The sequence below is a fragment of the Rhinopithecus bieti genome, unplaced genomic scaffold (genome assembly GCF_001698545.2).
Source record: "Rhinopithecus bieti isolate Rb0 unplaced genomic scaffold, ASM169854v2 scaffold_12653, whole genome shotgun sequence".
NCBI lineage: Eukaryota > Metazoa > Chordata > Mammalia > Primates > Cercopithecidae > Rhinopithecus > Rhinopithecus bieti.
In genome coordinates, this window is record NW_016807437.1 from 1,015,837 (window position 1) to 1,035,998 (window position 20,162).

The 20,162-nt window shown below is 37.9% G+C and overlaps 1 protein-coding gene across 1 annotated transcript in view; it reads right to left on the bottom strand.

Moving 5' to 3' along the window:
* CEP57 (centrosomal protein 57) overlaps positions 1-20,162 on the bottom strand; it is a 47,888-nt gene that overhangs the window by 18,418 nt on the left and 9,308 nt on the right. Inside the window, exons 2-6 of the mRNA XM_017882001.1 lie at positions 19,397-19,553; positions 5,646-5,825; positions 5,176-5,297; positions 1,109-1,225; positions 410-487 (exon numbers count right to left, since the gene is read on the bottom strand). Of these exons, the coding sequence (XP_017737490.1) occupies positions 410-487; positions 1,109-1,225; positions 5,176-5,297; positions 5,646-5,825; positions 19,397-19,553 (654 nt within the window). The remainder of the gene's footprint in view (positions 1-409; positions 488-1,108; positions 1,226-5,175; positions 5,298-5,645; positions 5,826-19,396; positions 19,554-20,162) is intronic.

A 20,162-nucleotide genomic window follows, 5' to 3' on the forward strand; every position in this document is an offset into this window, starting at 1 on the left:
TGGTCAGGCTGCAGCAGCTGACCAGCACCGATTGTCCGGCACTCCCTAGTGAGATGACCCCAGTACCTCAGTTGAAAATGCAGAAATCACCGGTCTTCTGTGTCGCTCGCGCTGGGAGTTGGAGACTGGAGCTGTTCCTATTCGGCCATCTTGCTCCGCCCCCCCAGTGTGGCATTTTTTAAAATGCTGACCGAAACTCCACAATTACAAACATGCTAAAAAATTGTACAGATTTTGCTGTCTATAAAAATACTTGTTCATAATTTTCCACATTAACCTGTATCTGAAAATTTATATGCTGGACTATTCTAAAATATAAATAATGTAAGATAACCAAATATAATTGTTTACTTGTACATAAAAAGCAGTAAGAAATATGAAGAGCCCACTTTCTCACATTTTAACTTACCTCAGCTGCCTTAGCTTGCATGCGTTTCCTTTCCTGTTCTTCTTCATGGAGTTTTGCTTCCAACTCTTGCATTTTTTTCTAGTGATAAAAACATCCAAAGGGATAAGGGTGAAAAGTCTTAAGTGTCTGTAAAATTTTAATATAGCAGCATTGGAACATGTAAATTTTATCCTACTCAATATAAGGTGGTTAGATCACTGTAGTAATGGAGGCTGTGAGCTGGATGGTATCCATGATGCTCTTCTATTGTGTTCTATTATTTATCATCTGTGAGGCAGGTGGACAAAATTACGGGTAAAATCTATGGCCAAAGAACACAGCACTACATGAATGTAAATAGGGATATGGAGGCTAAATCTGGAACTTTATTCTCAGTGGTATTAAATATCTCCCAAATGAAATAATTAAAACTAAAATTAGCTCAGAGAGCAACTTAAACCAAGTGATGCAAGCCTTAAGGATACTCAAAAACATTTAATTTTTTAACAAACATTTTCATTAAAAAAATGCCCACCAAGATTATAAAATGTGAACACTCTCTCCAAATTTATATTTTCTTTTTAAAACTCCAATATATTTCTTCATTATAAGATCATTTTAAATGCTATAAATATCCAGTGATACAAAATAATTAACCTTAAAAAAAAAAAAAAAAAAAACCCTGATATATGTTAACAATAAAAAGACACATGCACTGACTTCTGCAAGGGCCTGCATTGTGGTAAGTTTGTTATACTCCTGTTCAAGAAGATCCAATTTTTCAAGTTGACTCTGAACATGTGTTAGATCATGTTGTCGTTCTCTTTCTAGGGAAACCTGAAAAACAATATTCAATACAGCTTGGTAATTTGACAATCAAAAAAGAGAAAAACACTTAACAGTGTTTTCTATGCTGTCATTTGGCCCTTCACATAACTACTTCTAGGAAAATAACATTAAGATGAACCACAGGGGGCATCAATAAATGACTGATACAAGTGGATACTATTCTTACCTCAGTTGCCTTGGCTTATAGCTATTTATCTAATATTTAGTTTTATACAGTGACATTATCTTTATGCTCTGGGATAGCAGGGATTTATTGGACATACAGGCTTCACATAACAGACAAATACTTTTAGTTTGGTCCTGTTAAGTAGTTAATCTCTTAATTAGGGTAAAAATTATGGTTTTGGCATCTATCTTTTTATATTTCCTTTGAATTCTATGTATAATATCCTTTTAAACTTTATTTTTTTTTTGAGACGGAGTCTCGCTCTGCCGCCCAGGCTGGAGTGCAGTGGTATGATCTCGGCTCACTGCAAGCTCTGCCTCCTAGGTTCATGCCATTCTCCTGCCTCAGTCTCCCGAGTAGCTGGGACTACAGGCACCTGCCACCATGCCCGGCTAATTTTTTGTATTTTTAGTAGAGACGGGGCTTCACCATGTTAGCCAGGATGGTCTCGCTCTCCTGACCTTGTGATCAGCTCGCCTCAGCCTCCCAAAGTGCTGAAATTATAAGTGTGAGCCACCGTACCCAGCCCTAAACTTTTTTTTTTTTGAAGTTTAGAGTCAAAGATTTATAAGATTGCCTCCTATATAGACTTTTTTTTTTTTTTTTTTTTTTTTTTTTTTTTTTTTTTTTGAGACGGAGTCTCGCTCTGTTGCCCAGGCTGGAGTGCAGTGGCATGATCTCAGCTCACTGCAACCTCTGCCTCCGGGTTTCAAGTAATTCTCCTGCCTCAGCCTCCTGAGTAGCTGGGACTATAGGTGCCTGCCACCACACCCGGCTAATTTATGTATTTTTAGTAGAGACAGGGTTTCACCATGTTGGCCAGGCTGCTCTCAAACCCCTGACCTCAAGTAATCCACCCATACACCACTACACTGGGATAATTTCAAATATACTAACTCAAGGTCTATTATTGGTGAAAAGTGCCTGAACTTGTAAACTGTGTCTTCAAAATAGGGCTATAACAATAGGTACCATATTAATAGAAATTTGAATATGACAAATTAATATAAAGCAGTAATTTAGGAATTTGTGTGAACTAATTCCCTTCTAGCCACATCTTAGTGGATATTAACAGCTCTTGACATCTATTATATATGCCTAATAGTTGTCTCTTAGATATATATTAGTCAAAACATCTTAAAGTTGTCTTATTAAACTGACCCTTCTCCAGCCCATCCACAGAAATGTTAGACAAACACAGCAGACATAATAATAATATATGATTATTGGTGTGGTCTAGCTCTGTGTCTCCAACCAAATCTCATCTTGAATTGTAATCCAAATTGTAATCCCCACATTTTAGGGGAGAGATCTCATGGGAGGTGATTAGATCATCGTGGTGGTTCCCCATGTTGTTCTAGTGATAGTGAATTCTCACGAGATCTGATGGTTTTATATGGGCTTTCCCCCGCATTACTCTGCACTTCCTTCTCTTGCCACCATGTGAAGGAGGACATGTATGCTTCCCCTTCCACCATAATTGTTAAGTTTCCCGAAGCCCCCACCAGACATACAGAACTGTGAGTCAATTAAATCTCTTTCTTTTATAAATTACCCAGTCTTGGTTGCTCTTTATAGCAGCGTGAGAATGGACTAATACAATTACACAGCAATTTTGAAAGCAAGAAAGGAAAATCTTCAGATACAAAAAAAAGAGAAAGGAACTCAAAAGCAATGAAAGGATACTGAAGTCAATATCACACAAGGCAATATTAGAGCCGGGGTACACAGAATGTGCAGGAATATAAAACTTTAGGCAACGTATAATCCACAATGATCAACAATATCAAGCCAATATAGTAACATAAATCTGGATCAGAACCAGTGATTTTATTTATTTATTGTTTGTAGAGACTTGGTCTCACTCTGTTGGCCTGGCTGGTCTTGAACTCGTGCACTCATGTGATCTGTCTGCCTTGGCCTCCTAAGTGCTGGGACTACAGGTGTGAGCCACCCTGCCCAGTCACAACCACTGAAAACCATCAAGCCTAACCAAAGGCAAATTCACAACTGGCCCATAAGGCTGCCCACACAACTGAGGAATTTATTGTGGAATTACCACAATAAATGAAAAAATGAGACCACCATTTAACTTTTCTTTATTAAGTTCCCATAAAAAAAATGATATACCATAAGGGAGAATCAACAGATAAAACCAAACAAATAAAGATTAACACTTTGAAAACATCAAATAATTTTTTAAAATTGAGATTTATAGTGTTCAAAGAGATAAAAGGAAGGTATAAAAACCACAGAGTTACAGTACATTAAAAGAACAAAACTAAGTGGATGGAAAAAGACCCAAATGAAAATGAAAACATATAACCACTGAAATAAACGCAGTAACATAGTGAAGACACCTATCACACACAAGAATTAATTACTGAGACATTTTCTCAAATACTGTTGTATGATTGCTCAAATATTTAAGTCTAATTCTCTCCAACGAGAACTGAAAGCTGATTGAGGGTAGAAAGCATACGGTAAGCCCTCTGTATCTGTGTGTTTTGCATCCATGGATTCGATCAACTGTGGATTGAAAATATACGAGAAAAAACAAAAAAGGATGGTTGAGTCTGTACTAAACATATACAGATTCTTATTCTTATTCTTGATATTATTCTCCAAACAATATAGTATAGCAACTATTTACATAATATTTACATTGTATTAGGTATTATAAGTAATCTAGAGATAATTTATAGTATATGAGATTGGATGTAGGTTATATGCAAATACTACACCATTTTATAGGACACTTGAACATCCATGGATTTTACTATCCACAGGGGTCTCAGAACCAATACATTCATGGATACTGAGGGACAACTGCCTAGTATTTCTTTTTTTACACTGCAGAGCATCTAGCATAATGTTAAGCATATAAACATTCAAATTTTGCATAACAGAGTTAAGATCTCCACAAACTGTAGCACTGATAATGAATGCAAACTCCAGATTCATAACAGAAAAAGGAATAAGTTTTAAAAAATATACACAAGGCCAGGGACAGTGGCTCATGCCCGTAACCCCAGAACTATGGGAGGCCGAGGCGGCCTGATCACTTGAGGCCAGGAGTTTGAGACCAGCCTGGCCAACATAGCGAAACCCCATCTACACAAAAAATACACACACCAAAAAGTTAGCTGGGCATCATGGCATGTGACGGTAATCCCAGCTACTCGGGAGGATGAGGCATGAGAATCACCTGAGCCTAGGAGGTGGAGGTTGCAGTGAACTGAGATCATGCCACTACACTCCAGCCTGGGTGATAGAGTGAGACCCTATTTCCGATCAGTTGATCAGTCAATATATTTGAGACCGATGTTGTGATATCTTCTCACAAATGTGCGGGTTACCTAAATATGAAGACCTCTGGTGTAAGAAGGCACAAAAATGTTATGCTAAATAACAATTCTGAAGAGTTTTACAAAGTAATCTACTATCTCACTTAAGTCATTAAACATATTTCAGAGATATAGCATTATATGGTTATTTACACTTTTTATAATGTAGACTCAAAGAAGCTAACATAACTTTAAAACATCTCACAACTGTATTTTTACTATATAAGTTAAACTCTACCAAATACAATAATAACAACAAAAAAAGCCAATCACATTTTTCGATTTCATAACTGATGCCAAGAAATTTCAGTCCTAGGCTATAACAGCACTATTAGTCCTCACCGAAAGAAAACAAATCTTTATTCAATTAGTTTTCCCCGTAACTAACTGTTCCTGAGTATCAATCTGTGAGGTGCTTTACTTACTTGTTTCTCTAACACAGATGTCCTCTCCATTTCTGCATGCTTTATCATATTTCGCATGTATTCCAATTGTTTTTCTAATAGATTGCATTTATTTTCTGCAGCTAACAACTGAGATGTCAGTTCTAAAAAGAATACGTAAGAAAACAGAAATCAACTCACCCATGAAAGTTTTAAGCTGTTAACAGGACTTGAATCTACTGTGTATACAATAAAAACACCTTCCACAGACCTAGAAACCTTTTCAGATTACCGAAATCATTCTCTTTCTACATGCTAGTCAAACTGGCCTTGCATTCAGTAAATAAATACCATGTATGATAACAGCATTTGCTCCTCAAAATGCACCTGAATACAATGCAGTTTTGTAGTACTTGAAGATACCACTACAAAACACTAATGTAGTATTTCTTTTAGAATACTTAATACTGCACACTTATTTTGATATAATTTAATTTTCTTCATAAACAAACCTTGATTGTGCTTTGATTCCTCGTTCTTTGAATTCTCCCTTTCTTGTATCTGTTCATCCAGTACTTTCTTATATTCAATTGTTTCTCTAGACAAAGTTTTCACACTTTCTTCTGCCTGAATCCTCTCAAGTTCCAAGCGTCGAATCTTATCTTGAAGATTCTTAAGAGCAGAAAATATGGCTGCCAAATACAAACACAAACGTGGATGCTGTAACAGCATATGTGGACAAAGTATATTAAGAAAGAATAAACTCATCTAAATAAAAGATAAAATTGATGGGTGAGTCCAGTGGAGGATCATTCTTTGGGAACAATAAAATGTTAATTATCTCATGTTTGTTTTTTAAGAAATCAATTTAAAGACACTGAGTGGGCCAGGTGCGGTGGCTCACACCTGTAATCCCAGCACTGTGGGAGGCTGAGGTGGGTGGATCAACTGAGGTCAGGATTTTGAGACCACTCTAACATTGTGAAACCCTGTCTCTACTAAAAATACAAAGATTAGGCAGGCGTAGTGGCAGGCGCCTGTAATCCCAGCTATGAGAGGCTGAGGCAGGAGAATCGCTTGAACCCAGGGGAGGGGTGGAGGTTGCAGTGAGCTGAGATTGCACCACTGCACTCCAGGCTGGGCAACAGCGTGAGATTGTGCCTCAAAAAAAAAAAAAAAGACAACGAGTGCTCGAAATGAGCTCAAGTAAAAGCCCCATTACTATGGTAAAAAAAATTGCAAAGACTTTTATAAAGTGGTAAAAAATTTAGCCATCATACAAAGTTCACATAACAGTCCTAAAGTACCTTACTATCTTATTAATATATTACTTATTAATTAAAATTATTAGTAAATATATTAGTAACTAGTAACTAATACTTAATACATTTTATTAATAGAAGTACATGTAAAATCCAACTGTAGAGTTAGTCAAGTGCAAATAAATACTATTTTTAAAATCTGCATTTTAAATACTTTCTAAACTCCCCTTCAAGTTTCTGATTATAAATTATGTTGACTGCAGTAAATGTAGATTGAGAAAAAACACGCTGAAAAATAACCAATAATCCTATTACCCAGAGTTAATGACTGTCATTTGGTTCTTTTTTTTCTGTATGTGTAAAATAAATTGAGACAAAATGCATGTAGGTTTTTTCACTTTAGCATTATTAAATCGTGAGAATTTCCTCATGCAATCAGTCTTAAAAGATTTTCTAATGATCAATAATTAAAAACTAAAAGTTAAAACTACTGGCTCAAAGAACATTCATAGCCATTCTAATGAGAAAAATATGCTACTTCTAGCTATTTTCCATTTCCATTATAATATAAATCTTTTCATATACGTTATTGGCCAATTTTCTCCCTTTCATGAATTTCCTTTGCCCGTTTTGTATGGGAAAAAGTTTTCTTCATTTTATTACCTGCCTTTAATTCTAGTTCTGATGTACAGATGTTTTGATTTTTCACAGAGGTATACCTAACACTCTTTCCCATGATGGCTTTTTTTTTTTTTAAATACTTTAAGTACTAAGGTACATGTGCACCACGTGCAGGTTACATATGCATACATGTGCCATGTTGGTGTGCTGCATCCATTAACTCATCATTTACATTAGGTGTTATCTCCTAATGCTATCCTTCCCCCCTCCCCCCACCCCATGACAGGCCCTGGTGTGTGATGTTCCCCACCCTGTGTCCACATATTTTCATTGTTCAATTCCCACCTATAAGTGAGAACATGCAATGTCTGGTTTTCTCTCCTTGTGATAGTTTGTTCAGAATCATGGTTTCCAGCTTCATCCATGTCCCAACAAAGGACATGAACTCATCCTTTTTTATGGCTGCATAGTATTCCATGGTGTATATGTGCCACATTTTCTTAATCCAGTCTATCATTGATGGACATTTGGGTTGGTTCCAAGTCTTTGCTATTGTGAATAGTGCTGTAATAAACATACATGTGCATGTGTCTTTATAGCAGCATGATTTATAATCCTTTGGGAATATACCCAGTAATGGGATGGCTGGGTCAAATGGTATTTCTAGTTCTAGATCCTTGGGGAATCGCCACACTGTCTTCCACAATGGTTGAACTAGTTTACAGTCCCACCAACAGTGTAAAAGTATTCCTATTTCTCCACATCCTCTCCAGGACCTGTTGTTTCCTGACTTTTTAATGATCGCTTTAATGGCTTAGAATTGTCTTGGCAATGTGGGCTCTTTTTTGGTTCCGTATGAACTTTAAAGTAGTTTTTTCCAATTCTATGAAGAAAGTCATTGGTAGCTTAATAGGGATGGCACTGAATCTATAAATTACCTTGGGCACTGTGGCCATTTTCACAATACTGATTCTTCCTATCCATGAGCATGGAATGTTCTTCCATTTGTTTGTGTCCTCTTTTATTTCGTTGAGCAGTGGCTTGTAGTTCTCTCTGAAGGGGTCCTTCACATCCCTTGTAAGTTGGATTCCTAGGTATTTTATTCTCTTTGAAGCAATTGTGAATGGGAGTTCATTCATGATTTGGCTGTTATTGGTGTAGAGGAATGCTTGTGATTTTTGTTTGCACATTGATTTTGTATCCTGAGACTTTGCTGAAGTTACTCATCAGCTTAAGGAAATTTTGGGCTGAGACGGGGTTTTCTAAATACACAATTATTTCATCTGCAAACAGGGACAATTTGACTTTCTCTTTTCCTAACTGAATACCCTTTATTTCTTTCTCCTGCCTGACTGCCCTGGCCAGAACTTCCAACACTATGCTGAATAGGAATGGTGAGAGAGGGCAACCCTGCCTTGTGCCAGTTTTCAAAGGCAATGCTTCCAGTTTCTGTCCATTCAGTATGGTATTGGCTGTGGGTCTGTCATAAATAGTTCTTATTATTTTGAGATACATCCCATCAATACCTAGTTTATTGAGAGTCTTTGGCATGAAGGGCTGTTGAATTTTGTCGAAGGCCTTTTCTGCATCTATTGAGATAATCACGTGGTTTTTGGCTTTGGTTCTGTTTATATGATGCATTACGTTTATTGATTTACCTATGTTGAACCAGCCTTGCATCCAATGGATAAAGTCAACTTGATCATGGTGGATAAGCTTTTTGATGTGCTGCCGGATTTGGTTTGCCAGTATTTTACTGACGATTTTTGCACTGACGTTCATCAGGGATATTGGTCTAAAATTATCTTTTTCTGTTGTGTCTCTGCCAGGCTTTGGTATTAGGATGATGCGGGTCTCATAAAATGAGTTAGGAAGGATACCCTCTTTTTCTATTCATTGGAATTGTTTCAGAAGGAATGGTACCAGCTCCTCTTTGTGCCTCTGGTAGAATTCAGCTGTGAATCTGTCTGGTCCTGGACTTTTTTTGGTTGGTGATTATTAATTATTGCCTCAATTTCAGAGCCTGTTATTCGTCTATTCAGGGATTCAACTTCTTCCTGGTTTAGTCTTGGAAGGGTGCATGTGTCTAGGAATTTATCCATTTCTTCTAGATTTTCTAGTTTATTTGCATAAAGGTGTTTATAGTATTCTCTGATGGTAGGTTGCATCTCTGTGGGATTGGTGGTGATATCCCCTTTATCATTTTTTTACTGTGTCTATTTGATTCTTTTTTCTTCTTTATTAGTCTTGCTAGCAGTCTATCAATTTTGTTGATCTTTTCCAAAAACCAGCTCCTGGATTCACTGATTTTTTGAAGGGTTTTTTGTGTCTCAATCTCCTTCAGTTCTGCTCTTAGTGATTTCTTGCCTTCTGCTAGCTTTTGCATGTGTTTGTTCTTGCTTCTCTAGTTCTTTTAATTGTGATGTTAGGGTGTCAATTTTACATCTTTCTTGCTTTCTCTTCTGGAGATTTATTTAGTGCTATGAATTTCCCTCTACACGCTGCTTTAAATGTGTCCCAGAGATTCTGGTATGTTTTGTCTTTGTTCTCACTGGTTTCAAAGAACATCTTTATTTCTGCCTTCATTTCGTTATGTACCCAGTATTCATTCAGGAGCAGGTTTTTCAATTTCCATGTAGTTGAGTGGTTTTGAGTGAGTTTCTTAATCCTGAGTTCTAGTTTGATGGCACTGTGATCTGAGAGACAGTTTGTTTTAATTTCTGTTCTTTTACATTTGCTGAGGAGTGCTTTACTTCCAACTATGTGGTCAATTTTGGAATAAGTGTGATGTGGTGCTGAGAATGTGTATTATGTTGATTTGGGGTGGACAGTTCTGTAGATGTCTATTGGGTCCACTTCGAGCAGAGCTTAAAGTCCTGGATCTCCTTGTTAACTTTGTCTCAATGTGTCTAATGTTGATAGTAGGGTGTTAAAGACTCCCATTACTATTGTGTGGGAGTCTAAGTCTCTTTATAGGTCTCTAAGGGCTTGCTTTATGAATCTGGGTGCTCCTGTATTTGGCACATATATATTTAGGATAGTTAACCCTTCTTGGTGAATTGATCCCTTTACCATTGTGTAATCGTCTTCTCTCTTTTGATCTTTGTTGGTTTAAAGTCTGCTTTATCAGAGACTAGGATTGCAACCCCCCACTTTTTTTTGTTTTCCATTTGCTTGGTAGATCTTCCTCCATCCCTTTATTTTGAGCCTGTGTGTGCCTCTGCACGTGAGATGGGTCTCCTGAATACAGCACACTGATGGGTCTTGACTCTATCCAAATTGCCAGTCTGTGTCTTTTAATTGGAGCATTTAGCCCACTTACATTTAAGGTTAATATTGTTATGTGTAAATCTGATCCTGTCATTATGATGTTAGCTGGTTATTTTGCTTGTTAGTTGCTGCAGTTTCTTCCTAGCATCAATGGTCTTTACAATTTGGCATGTTTTTGCAGTGGCTGCTACTGGTTGTTCCTTTGCATGTTTAGTGCTTCCTTCAGGAGCTCTTTTAAGGTAGGCCTGGTGGTGACAAAATCTCTCAGCATTTGCTTGTCTATAAAGGATTTTATTTCTCCTTCCTTCACTTATGAAGCTTAGTTTGGCTGGATATGAAATTCTGGGTTGAAAATTCTTCTCTTTAACAATGTTGAATATTGGTCCCCACTCTCTTCTGGCTTGTAGAATTTCTGCAGAGAGTTCTGCTGTTAGTCTGATGGGCTTCCCTTTGTGGGTATCCTGACCTTTCTCTCTGGCTGCCCTTAATATTTTTGCCTTCATTTGAACTTTGGTGAATCTGACAATTATGTGCCTTAGAGTTGCTCTTCTCGAGAAGTATCTTTGTGGTGTTCTCTGTATTTCCTGAATTAGAATGTTGGCCTGCCTTGCTAGATTAGGGAAGTCCTCCTGGACAACATCCTGAAGAGTGTTTTCCAACTTGGTTCCATTCTCCCCATCACTTTCAGGTACACCAATCAAGAGGTAGATTTGGTTTTTTCACATAGTCCCATGTTTCTTGGAGGTTTTGTTCATTTCTTTTTACTCTTTTTTCTCTAAACTTCTCTTCTCGCTTCATTTCATTCATCTGATCCTCAATCACTGATACTCTTTCTTCCACTTGATCGAATCAGCTACTGAAGCTTGTGCATGCGTCACATAGTTCTCATGCCATGGTTTTCAGCTCCATTGGGTCATTTACGGGTCTTCTCTATGCTGTTTATTCTAGTCAGCCATTCATCTAATCTTTTTTCAAGGTTTTTAGCTTATTTGTGATGGGTTCAAACATCCTCCTTTAGCTTAGAGAGGTTTGTTATTATCGATCGTCCAAAGCCTTCTTCTCTTAACTCATCAAAGTCATTCTCCGTCCAGCTTTCTTCCGTTGCTGCCGAGGAGCTGCGTTCCTTTGGAGGAGAAAAGGAACTCTGATTTTAGAATTTTCAGCTTTTCTGTTTTGGTTTCTCCCCATCTTTGTGGTTCTATCTACCTTTGGTCTTTGATGATGGTGACGTGCAGATGGGGTTTTGGTGTGGATGTCCTTTCTGTTTTAGTTTTCCTTCTAACAGTCAGACCCTCAGCTGCAGGTCTGTTGGAGTTTGCCGGAGGTTTACTCCAGACCGTTTGCCTGGGTATCACCAATGGAGGCTGCAGAATAGCAAATACTGCAGAACGGCAGATGTTGCTGCCTGATCCTTCCTCTGGAAGCTTCGTGTCAGAAGGGCACCCAGCCGTATGAGGTGTCAGTTGGCCCCTACTGGGAGGTGTCTCCTGGTTAGGCTACTCGGGGATCAGGGACCCACTTGAGGCGGCAGTCTGTCCATTCTCAGATCTCAAACTCCATGCTGGGAGAACCACTACTCTCTTCAAAGCTGTCAGGGACGTTTAAGTCTGCAGAAGTTTCTGCTGCCTTTTGTTCATCTATGGCCTTCTCCCAGAGGTGGAGTCTACAGAGGCAAGCAGGCCTCTTTGAGCTGCGTTGGGCTCCATTCAGTTCAAGTTTCCCGGCCGCTTTGTTTACCTACTCAAGCCTCAGCAATGGCAGGAGCCCCTCCCCCAGCCTCAATGTGGCCTGCAGTTCCATGTCAGACTGCTGTGCTAGCAGTGAGTGAGGCTTCGTGGGCGTGGGACCCCCCAAGTCAGGCACAGGATGTAATCTCCTGGTGTGCCATTTGCTAAGACCGTTGGAAAAGCGCAGTATTAGGGTGGGAGTGTCCCAATTTTCTGGGTACCATCTGTCACAGCTTCCCTTGGCTAGGAAAGGGAATTCCCCAACCCCTTGTGCTTCCCGGGTGAGACAACGCCCCGCCCTGCTTCACCTCAAACTCCATGGACTGCACCCACTGTCCGACAAGCCCCAGTGAGATGAACCCAGTACCTCAGTTGGAAATGCAGAAATCACCCGTCTTCTGTGTCGCTCACCCTGGGAGCTGGAGACTGGAGCTGTTCCTATTCGGCCATCTTGGAACCAGACCGAGTTGTTCTTTATTTCTCTATTAGTTATACGCAGCTTACTTCCAAAAAGAACTTGAAGAAAATGAACTTAAGACTAGGACTTTTTCTCAAGTATCTTACAGATTACAGGATGGTTCTTTTGAACTCTGAAAAGCAAGCTGGTTTTGGTGTCACCTTTATGATTGGGTCAGAAGTCATCAGTGCTTTAACAACAGAGTCCTGGGCATGGTGTTTCCTCCCATCATGTTTTCTTTCTTTATATACTTAGAAAGTTCTTCCCAACCACCAGATCAAATAAACTTTGTATTTTTAAAATTATATTTAGAGTTTCATGTGTTTACATTTGTTAAGTCACAGAAAAAGTATTTTTGTATTTAAAGAGAAACTTGAAATGTCTAATTGATCATACACTAAATTCACACACATATATATTAGATACTATTTTATATTCTGTTACATACACACCCTAAGACAGTTTCAGATCTTTCTTCTATTCCGGATTCTTTAATAATATTAGGGAATTAGTGCCAGTATGTCAATTACTAAAATTTCATAAACACTGATTCTGCCAGTCACCTATATTATATAAATCTTAAAATGTTTCCAGTAATTATTCAGAATCATTTTGCCAAACACTAAACTATATAATAGGTAGGGAGAGCTGCCATCTTTTAAGCATTGAGTCCTCTTACTCAACCCAAAGCACTCTTGTCCATTTATTAACATAATTTATTCCTTTGCCAAATTTTTCAGTGCCTAGGATATGACAGGCCTCAAACAGGAGACTAATACATTTTATTGCAGTCAGCTTATTCTTGCTGGTATGCAATGAGACTACAATCTAACTGGAAAAAATGCAGACATGAAACAGACACATACACAGGTAGAAACCTGAAAAAGCAACTGAAAAGACACTTAGAACTAAAAGAGAAGCAGCCTAGGTATAAGATTAATACTAAAGGGAACAATTCTTTTATATACCTGCAATAATCAGATAAATACAATAGAAAAATAAAATTTTAAATGTCCTTTAATATCCATTGAGTTTTCTTAACCTCTTCTGAACCACAGGCAAATTTACTAAAGACTTTGCAATATCAAACATTTTTTGCACTCCTTCATTAAATTATACCCAACAGTACACAATTTTGCTACTATTTTATTTCTGCATTTATATTTATTATTGAAACTGGCTGAACATTTCATTTTTGTTCTTTATGTCAGCAACTGTAATATCACAGGGTTATGCTGCGATCTGCGCTTTCCTTTTATGTATTCCTGCATGGCTTTATATCCCTTTTTAAAAGTGTAATGTTTTATTGTTTTCTTCTCAAAAAAATTACTGAATAAATGCAGAGGATAATTTAGAAAACACATGACTGAAAAGGAAAAAAAACCACACCCATAATCTTACCATCTAGGTGTAGTAATTATAAACATTTTATTGAAATCCTATACATTTTAAAAATGCTTTCATATGTGAGATTGCCCTTTACTATGTCATATTTATTTATATATGAGCACACTTTAAATGCAATTTATAATATTAAGTATTTTCATTAACATTGTATAGCTCTCATTATGTATTCAAGTCTTCACATATGCACCTCAGTGAGCACATAAAATTGGCTTGGGTTTACTTATCAGAGGTGACTTTTTTTATCCACAGTCTCTTCCTGAGACCACGGGCTGCAGTGTTCCAGTTCTGCTTTGACAACTCTCATCACACCCAGCTTTTCAAAGTATTCCAGAAGTTGCCTCATGGGCGCCTAGAGCTTTGTTCTCCAGTCCCTACCCACATTTAAAATTCCATCATCTCTGCTGCTGTACCCCAACACTTAAGGTTTATACCTAATGCCAAGACTCCTAATACTGTCCCTACGGGTTTTGGCTTTAGTTCCACCCTTACTGTCCTGGCTTGAAACTCATTTTATTTCTGTACTTGGGTATTTCTCCTTATTTTAAATTAGGTATTATTTATTTTTATTTAGTATTACATGAAGCTGCTATTTGTCTATACTATTCTGTTTGACAGTAGTACTGTCATCCATCGTTTTTATTTGTATGGTAGTAAACACTTTTGTCAGCTATTCATTTTTTATGTTTCATTTTATTTCAGGTTTTACTTAAAAAGCATATATTGGCTTTTGAGTTGACATCATATTTGTCATACCTAATAAATTTCAAATTTTTCATTATATTTTATATTTCCTAATTCTGTTTCTGTGAATTTTTCTTATATTTTGCTGTATGAAGTATAGCACACATCTTTGGAACTGTGTGCCTGACTTATATACCTCTTTTTCTGGGAGTTTCCCCTTACCTCAACATGGCTATACCTACAACTTTACTATCCTTTGACAAATCTGACTAACTGATCCACAAGGGACACACACTGAAACCCAGACAATGCTTATCTTCTTGGGACTTTTGTCTGAAACGTCAAAGCCAGAATTGGTTCAACTTAAAACTCAGTAATTGTTAGTAATATTTCTCTGCTAGGCAAAAAAAAAAAAAAAAAAAAAAAAAAAAAAAGTCTCTTTGTAGCTAGAAAAAATGAGCTAGTTACAAGCTAAAAAAAAAAAAAAAAAAGATGGAAAATGCTAGCCATGTTTGAATCCCTAATGTTCTTCAAGTCCAGCCTGGGTCTATTTAATTGACTATGGACATTTCCTGTCATGTAACATAAACACAGGTTTACATGTTGTTTGTAGATTAAGGAGGGGGGACCGCAGATCTGTAATATGGCATCTTTGATTTCTCCAATATTGCTTGTCTTGGAGTTCTTCCACTTTCTAACTTTTCCTATTTTTAGTTTACTGTTTACACACGTGGGTATTTCCAAAGTCCTTTTCTCCCTACACTTTCTTTTTCTGGAGAAACCCCTCGATACTCATAGGCTTCATCCAACACTGTATCTTAATGAATGTCTGAGTTCACTAGTGTAGCATTCTCTATTACACTTCAGACTTTATTTTCATTGCTTAGTATTCATCCCTCCATCTAATTCACAGGCAACTCAAATTTGATACAGCCAAAATGATATCGTTACACATCTAAGTATGCTTTTTTCTGTGAATCTTCCTAACATAGCCACTAAGTCATCTACACTAAGAAATCTTAGACTCAAAGATTTCTCCATCTTCTTCATTCCCCACAACAAAATATGCCATAAATCCTTAATCTTAATCAGTCCTCCTGTCTCGTTTCAGTTAGACTTACTCTGATGTACCTGAGTCCATCAAGCAATATAGACCACTATGATGGTGTGAAGAACTCTGCAAGGTATAGACAGTCTTTGGCCTCAAGGAGCTTCATCCTAGACTGTGAAACAGAATGCTGATATCTACATTCTTCTCATATCTGATAAAAAAAAGTATTTACATGAACAGAACAATACTACTCCTGGATGTGCTCATATCCTTGATTACAGTGGTTCTCAAAATGTGGGGCATTAGGCACACTGAGGTCCAGGGCTCGCTGAGGCCTTTCCCAGGGCCTGTGAGGTCAATACTCTTTCATTATACTATTAATAGTAATGACTCGCTTTTTCCACTGTGGTTGAAGTTTCCCAACGATGATGGCAAAAGCAATATTGGGTAAAATTACCCTATTTTAGTTCAAATCAAGGTAGTAAGCACATTAACTAATTATTTAGGCATGTGATTCTTCCACTGTCCATAAATCCAGTAAGAAAAACAAGCCACAATGTGCCCCCCCCCCTCCATGATGAAGCAATAAAAATATGTCAGGTTTGCCAGCGCACAGTGGCTCACACCTGTAATCCCAGCCACTTTGGGAGCCTGAGGCAGGGCGGATCACCAAGGTCAAGAGATCCGAGATCATGCCCGCTGGCCCAACTATAGTGAAGACCGGCTGTCGCCACTAAAAATACAAAAAATTAGTGGCCCAGGCATGATGGTATGTGTCTGTAATACCAGGCTACTAGGGAGGCTGAGGCAGGGAGAATCGGCTTGAAGCGTAGGAGGCGGAGGTTGCAGTAGCCAAGATCAAGCGCAAAACTGGCATTCCAGCCTGGGCGCAGAGCGAGACGTCTCAAGAAAAAAAAAAAAAAAAAAAAAAAATCATGTCGGGTATACAAACCTTTTACATGCTGTACTCTTATTGAACTTTTCTTCTTACAGAACCATACTCATTATTTAAAGCTCCGATTATCTACTATTTCATTTTTCCTCTGAGAGGTCTTCCTCTAACTTCCCCAACACACACTTATCCCTGTTCCCCCCAAATATCTTTTCTGAACTCTCTTGGTCTTTGTTCGTATCTCACAGCCTTTACTTTTTTCTGGGTGAGAAGGAGATGGTGATTTCTGTATCTTTCCTTCCTATTTGGAAAGTAAGTATCACTGGATTAACACACATTACAAAAGGATAATGGATTTTAATGATTATCCTGGGACACTGTTTAAACAGTTCACACCATAATGCTCTAAAGGCATAAAAGCTTATTTACTGTCTTGAAGGTTACTTATCTTGTTTATTTCTCCTCTCCATCTCCTCCCTGCTTCTCCCACTTCTCTTTTATTCCTTAAAACCACTGATGTTGCACTCAAGCAGAATTTAGCTCTATTAGTAACACGCTGCGCTAAAATTTTTCTGATTCTCTGTGAATAAATCTGCCTTCTTTGTTTTTTTATTCTTTGTTAGTAATTTGTCATTTTTTGAACTTTTAAGTTTCTTTTCATGGGTGTAAAGATCAGAACTAGATACAATATTGTAGTTGAAGGATTAATATCTAAATTCTTAGATTTTGTGTTCCTGTTAGAACTCTGTAAACGGGTATTTTCTTTTGTGCTTATTTTGAATAAGAAACTTACTGAAACTGATTTTTGCTCTATTGTGGGCTTCAGTTAAATTTTTTGCTTTTTAAATCTATGATGTTTGAATGTCATGCAACTTAATTTTCTTAAATTGCCAACCTGCTATACTCTGATGTGTAGCATTTTATCAATTGCTTTAACTATTAATTAAAAATTTTCATTATCATCGAGACACAGTATCTTACAACAAAGAGGCTTCTAGGTTAGCGATTATAGAGTACTAAAATTCTTAAAAGACTTTATACTGTTTAGTCACATTTATTTCAGCAAACACTTTTCAGCACCCATTATAGGTTAGGATTTAAACTGGTATTTGGATATCATTACCTACTTGTTATTTTACTGTACAATCAGTCCAGTTTACAAAAGAGGTTCATTCTGAGATTTTTAGGATACTTACAATACATACCCCAACTGAAACAAAAAAAGTTCCTCAACTAATTTACAAATGCCTGTTTAGCCTACGATGCCAAAAATATAACATTTCTTTTACCTAGAGAATCATTAACACATATAATTGTTGCAGTATTAGTGATTAAACACAACTTTTAAAAAAAGGAAATGCTGTAGCATCCCAAATAAAGCAAAGACATTTCATTTAAACTTCACACATATACAAAGTATAATGTGGGTGTATTTTAAAAGATATAGATGAAGAAACATCGACGATTAACAAATTTAATATCAAAACCATCTTCTCATTATCTGAGTGGGTCCAATCTGATAACATGATCAGAAAATTTTCTCCAGCTGTTAGAGAAATGTAACAGCAGAACTCAGAGATTTGAAACGTAAGACACTCGGCTGGGCGCGGTGGCTCACGCCTGCAATCCCAGCACTTTGGGAGGCCGAGGCAAGTGGATCACGAGGTCAAGAGATTGAGACCATCCTGGCCAACATGGTGAAACCTCGTCCCTACTAAAAATACAAAAACTAGCTGGGCGTGGTGGCACGCGCCTGTAGTCCCAGCTACTCAGGAGGCTGAGGCAGGAGAATAGATTGAACCCAGGAGGCGGAGGTTGTAGTGAGCTGAGATTGTGCCACTGCCCTCCAGCCTGGCGACAGAACGAGACTCTGTCTCAAACAACAAAAAAAAGAGAAACATAAGAGACTCTACCTACTGTTACGGTAGGAGACCATAAGGAAAACATAAAGGAACAAGGACAGTTTCTAGGAGCAAAGACTGTCCCCAAGTAAGAGTCTGCAAGGCAACAGAATCTCAGTACTGCAATGACAAGGAACTGAATTTAGCTAGGAATCTTAAACGAGCTTGGAAGCAGATCTTCCCCAGAGCCTCTAGTAAAGAACAGAGCCCCAAGCAACACCTTGATTTCAGCCTTGTAAAGCTCTAAACAGAAGACCCCGATGAGCCTACACAGATTTCCAACTGACAGAAAACTGAGATGACAAATATTTAAAGCTAAGTTCATGGCAATTTGTTAAGGCAACAAGAAAGCTAATACAGATGGCAGGTTCCAGGAACAAATGTATTTCAAAGTAGCCAGAGCAAAGGATGGGAAAGGAAAAAACGGAAGACAAGTTAGGGATGAAGTTGGTGAGGCAGATAGGGTCTAGGTTATGAAAAATTAAGATTTTATTATGTAAGCTACGAAGAGATGCTAAAACTTTAATTTTGTGGGAGAGATGATGGATAATGACAAATGACAGAAATGTTGTTAACTGGGGATGAGGAGGAGAAAATAGGCAGGGAGATTAATGAGGAATGTATTATGAACATCTGGGCTACAGATGATGAAAGCCTGAACCAAAGCAATGAATGGGAACACAAAAAGGCAGAAAAACCAGTATGCTTTTGGTATATTTCAGAAGCAAAAAAGGTCTTCATTCTGGACTAATAGTGGGGATTACAGAGCAGTCATTGATGACTCAAAGTGTTTTAGCATCAGTAATTTGGTGGATGATGATGTTCAACAATCAACATAAGGAATACAAGAAAAGCATAATATTTTGTGGGGGCTAAAAACCGGAAACAAAGGGGAAATATATTTTCCTCTAATTGCAAAATAATGGAGACAAAGTTAAGAATTTTAAAGCAGCAAGAAAACATAAATAACATCTATTTCGTTAGGCTCGATTACCTCTGCTGTTGCTTTCTGGATAGGCAAGTGTAGGCTTACTTGGGGAGCGTCGTAGATCACTATTAAGGAAAGGCTTATCCGAAGGATATACTACATATGGAGATGAAGAATGCCGAACGATGCTTCCATTAGACCTTGATGGCTCAGCTAAGATGTTCTAAAAAATAAAGACACAAATTACCTTTCAAAAATGTGAACCACAAATAGCTGATTTAAACCACAAATATTTATTACTGAGAACTAGACTGTCCATACAGACAAGAGAAAAAAATCCACTGACTAAAAACAACAGAATTCAATCAATAAAGAAATACAACTTTTAAAGTGTTTCATATTAGTATAAATATAGCCATAGGCCAGACACTACAAAAGAAAATAATGTTCATACAACTTGAATACAAATGCTGTGCAGAAATACTTACATGACACAATGAATGTAAATACTGTAGTTAAAAATATATACCGTGAGGCCAGGCGCGGTGGCTCACACCTGTAATGCCAGTACTTTGGGAGGCCAAGGCGGGCGGATCACGAGGTCAGGAGATTGAGACCATCCTGGCTAACACGGTGAAACTCCGTCTCTACTAAAAATGCAAAAAATTAGCCGGGCGTGGCGACAGGTGCCTGTAGTCCCAGCTACTCGGGAAGCTGAGGCAGGAGAGTGGCGTGAACCCAGGAGGCGGAGCTTGCAGTGAGCCGAGATCGCGCCACTGCACTCCAGCCTCTGCGACAGAGCGAGACTCCGTCTCAAAAAAAAAAAAAAAAA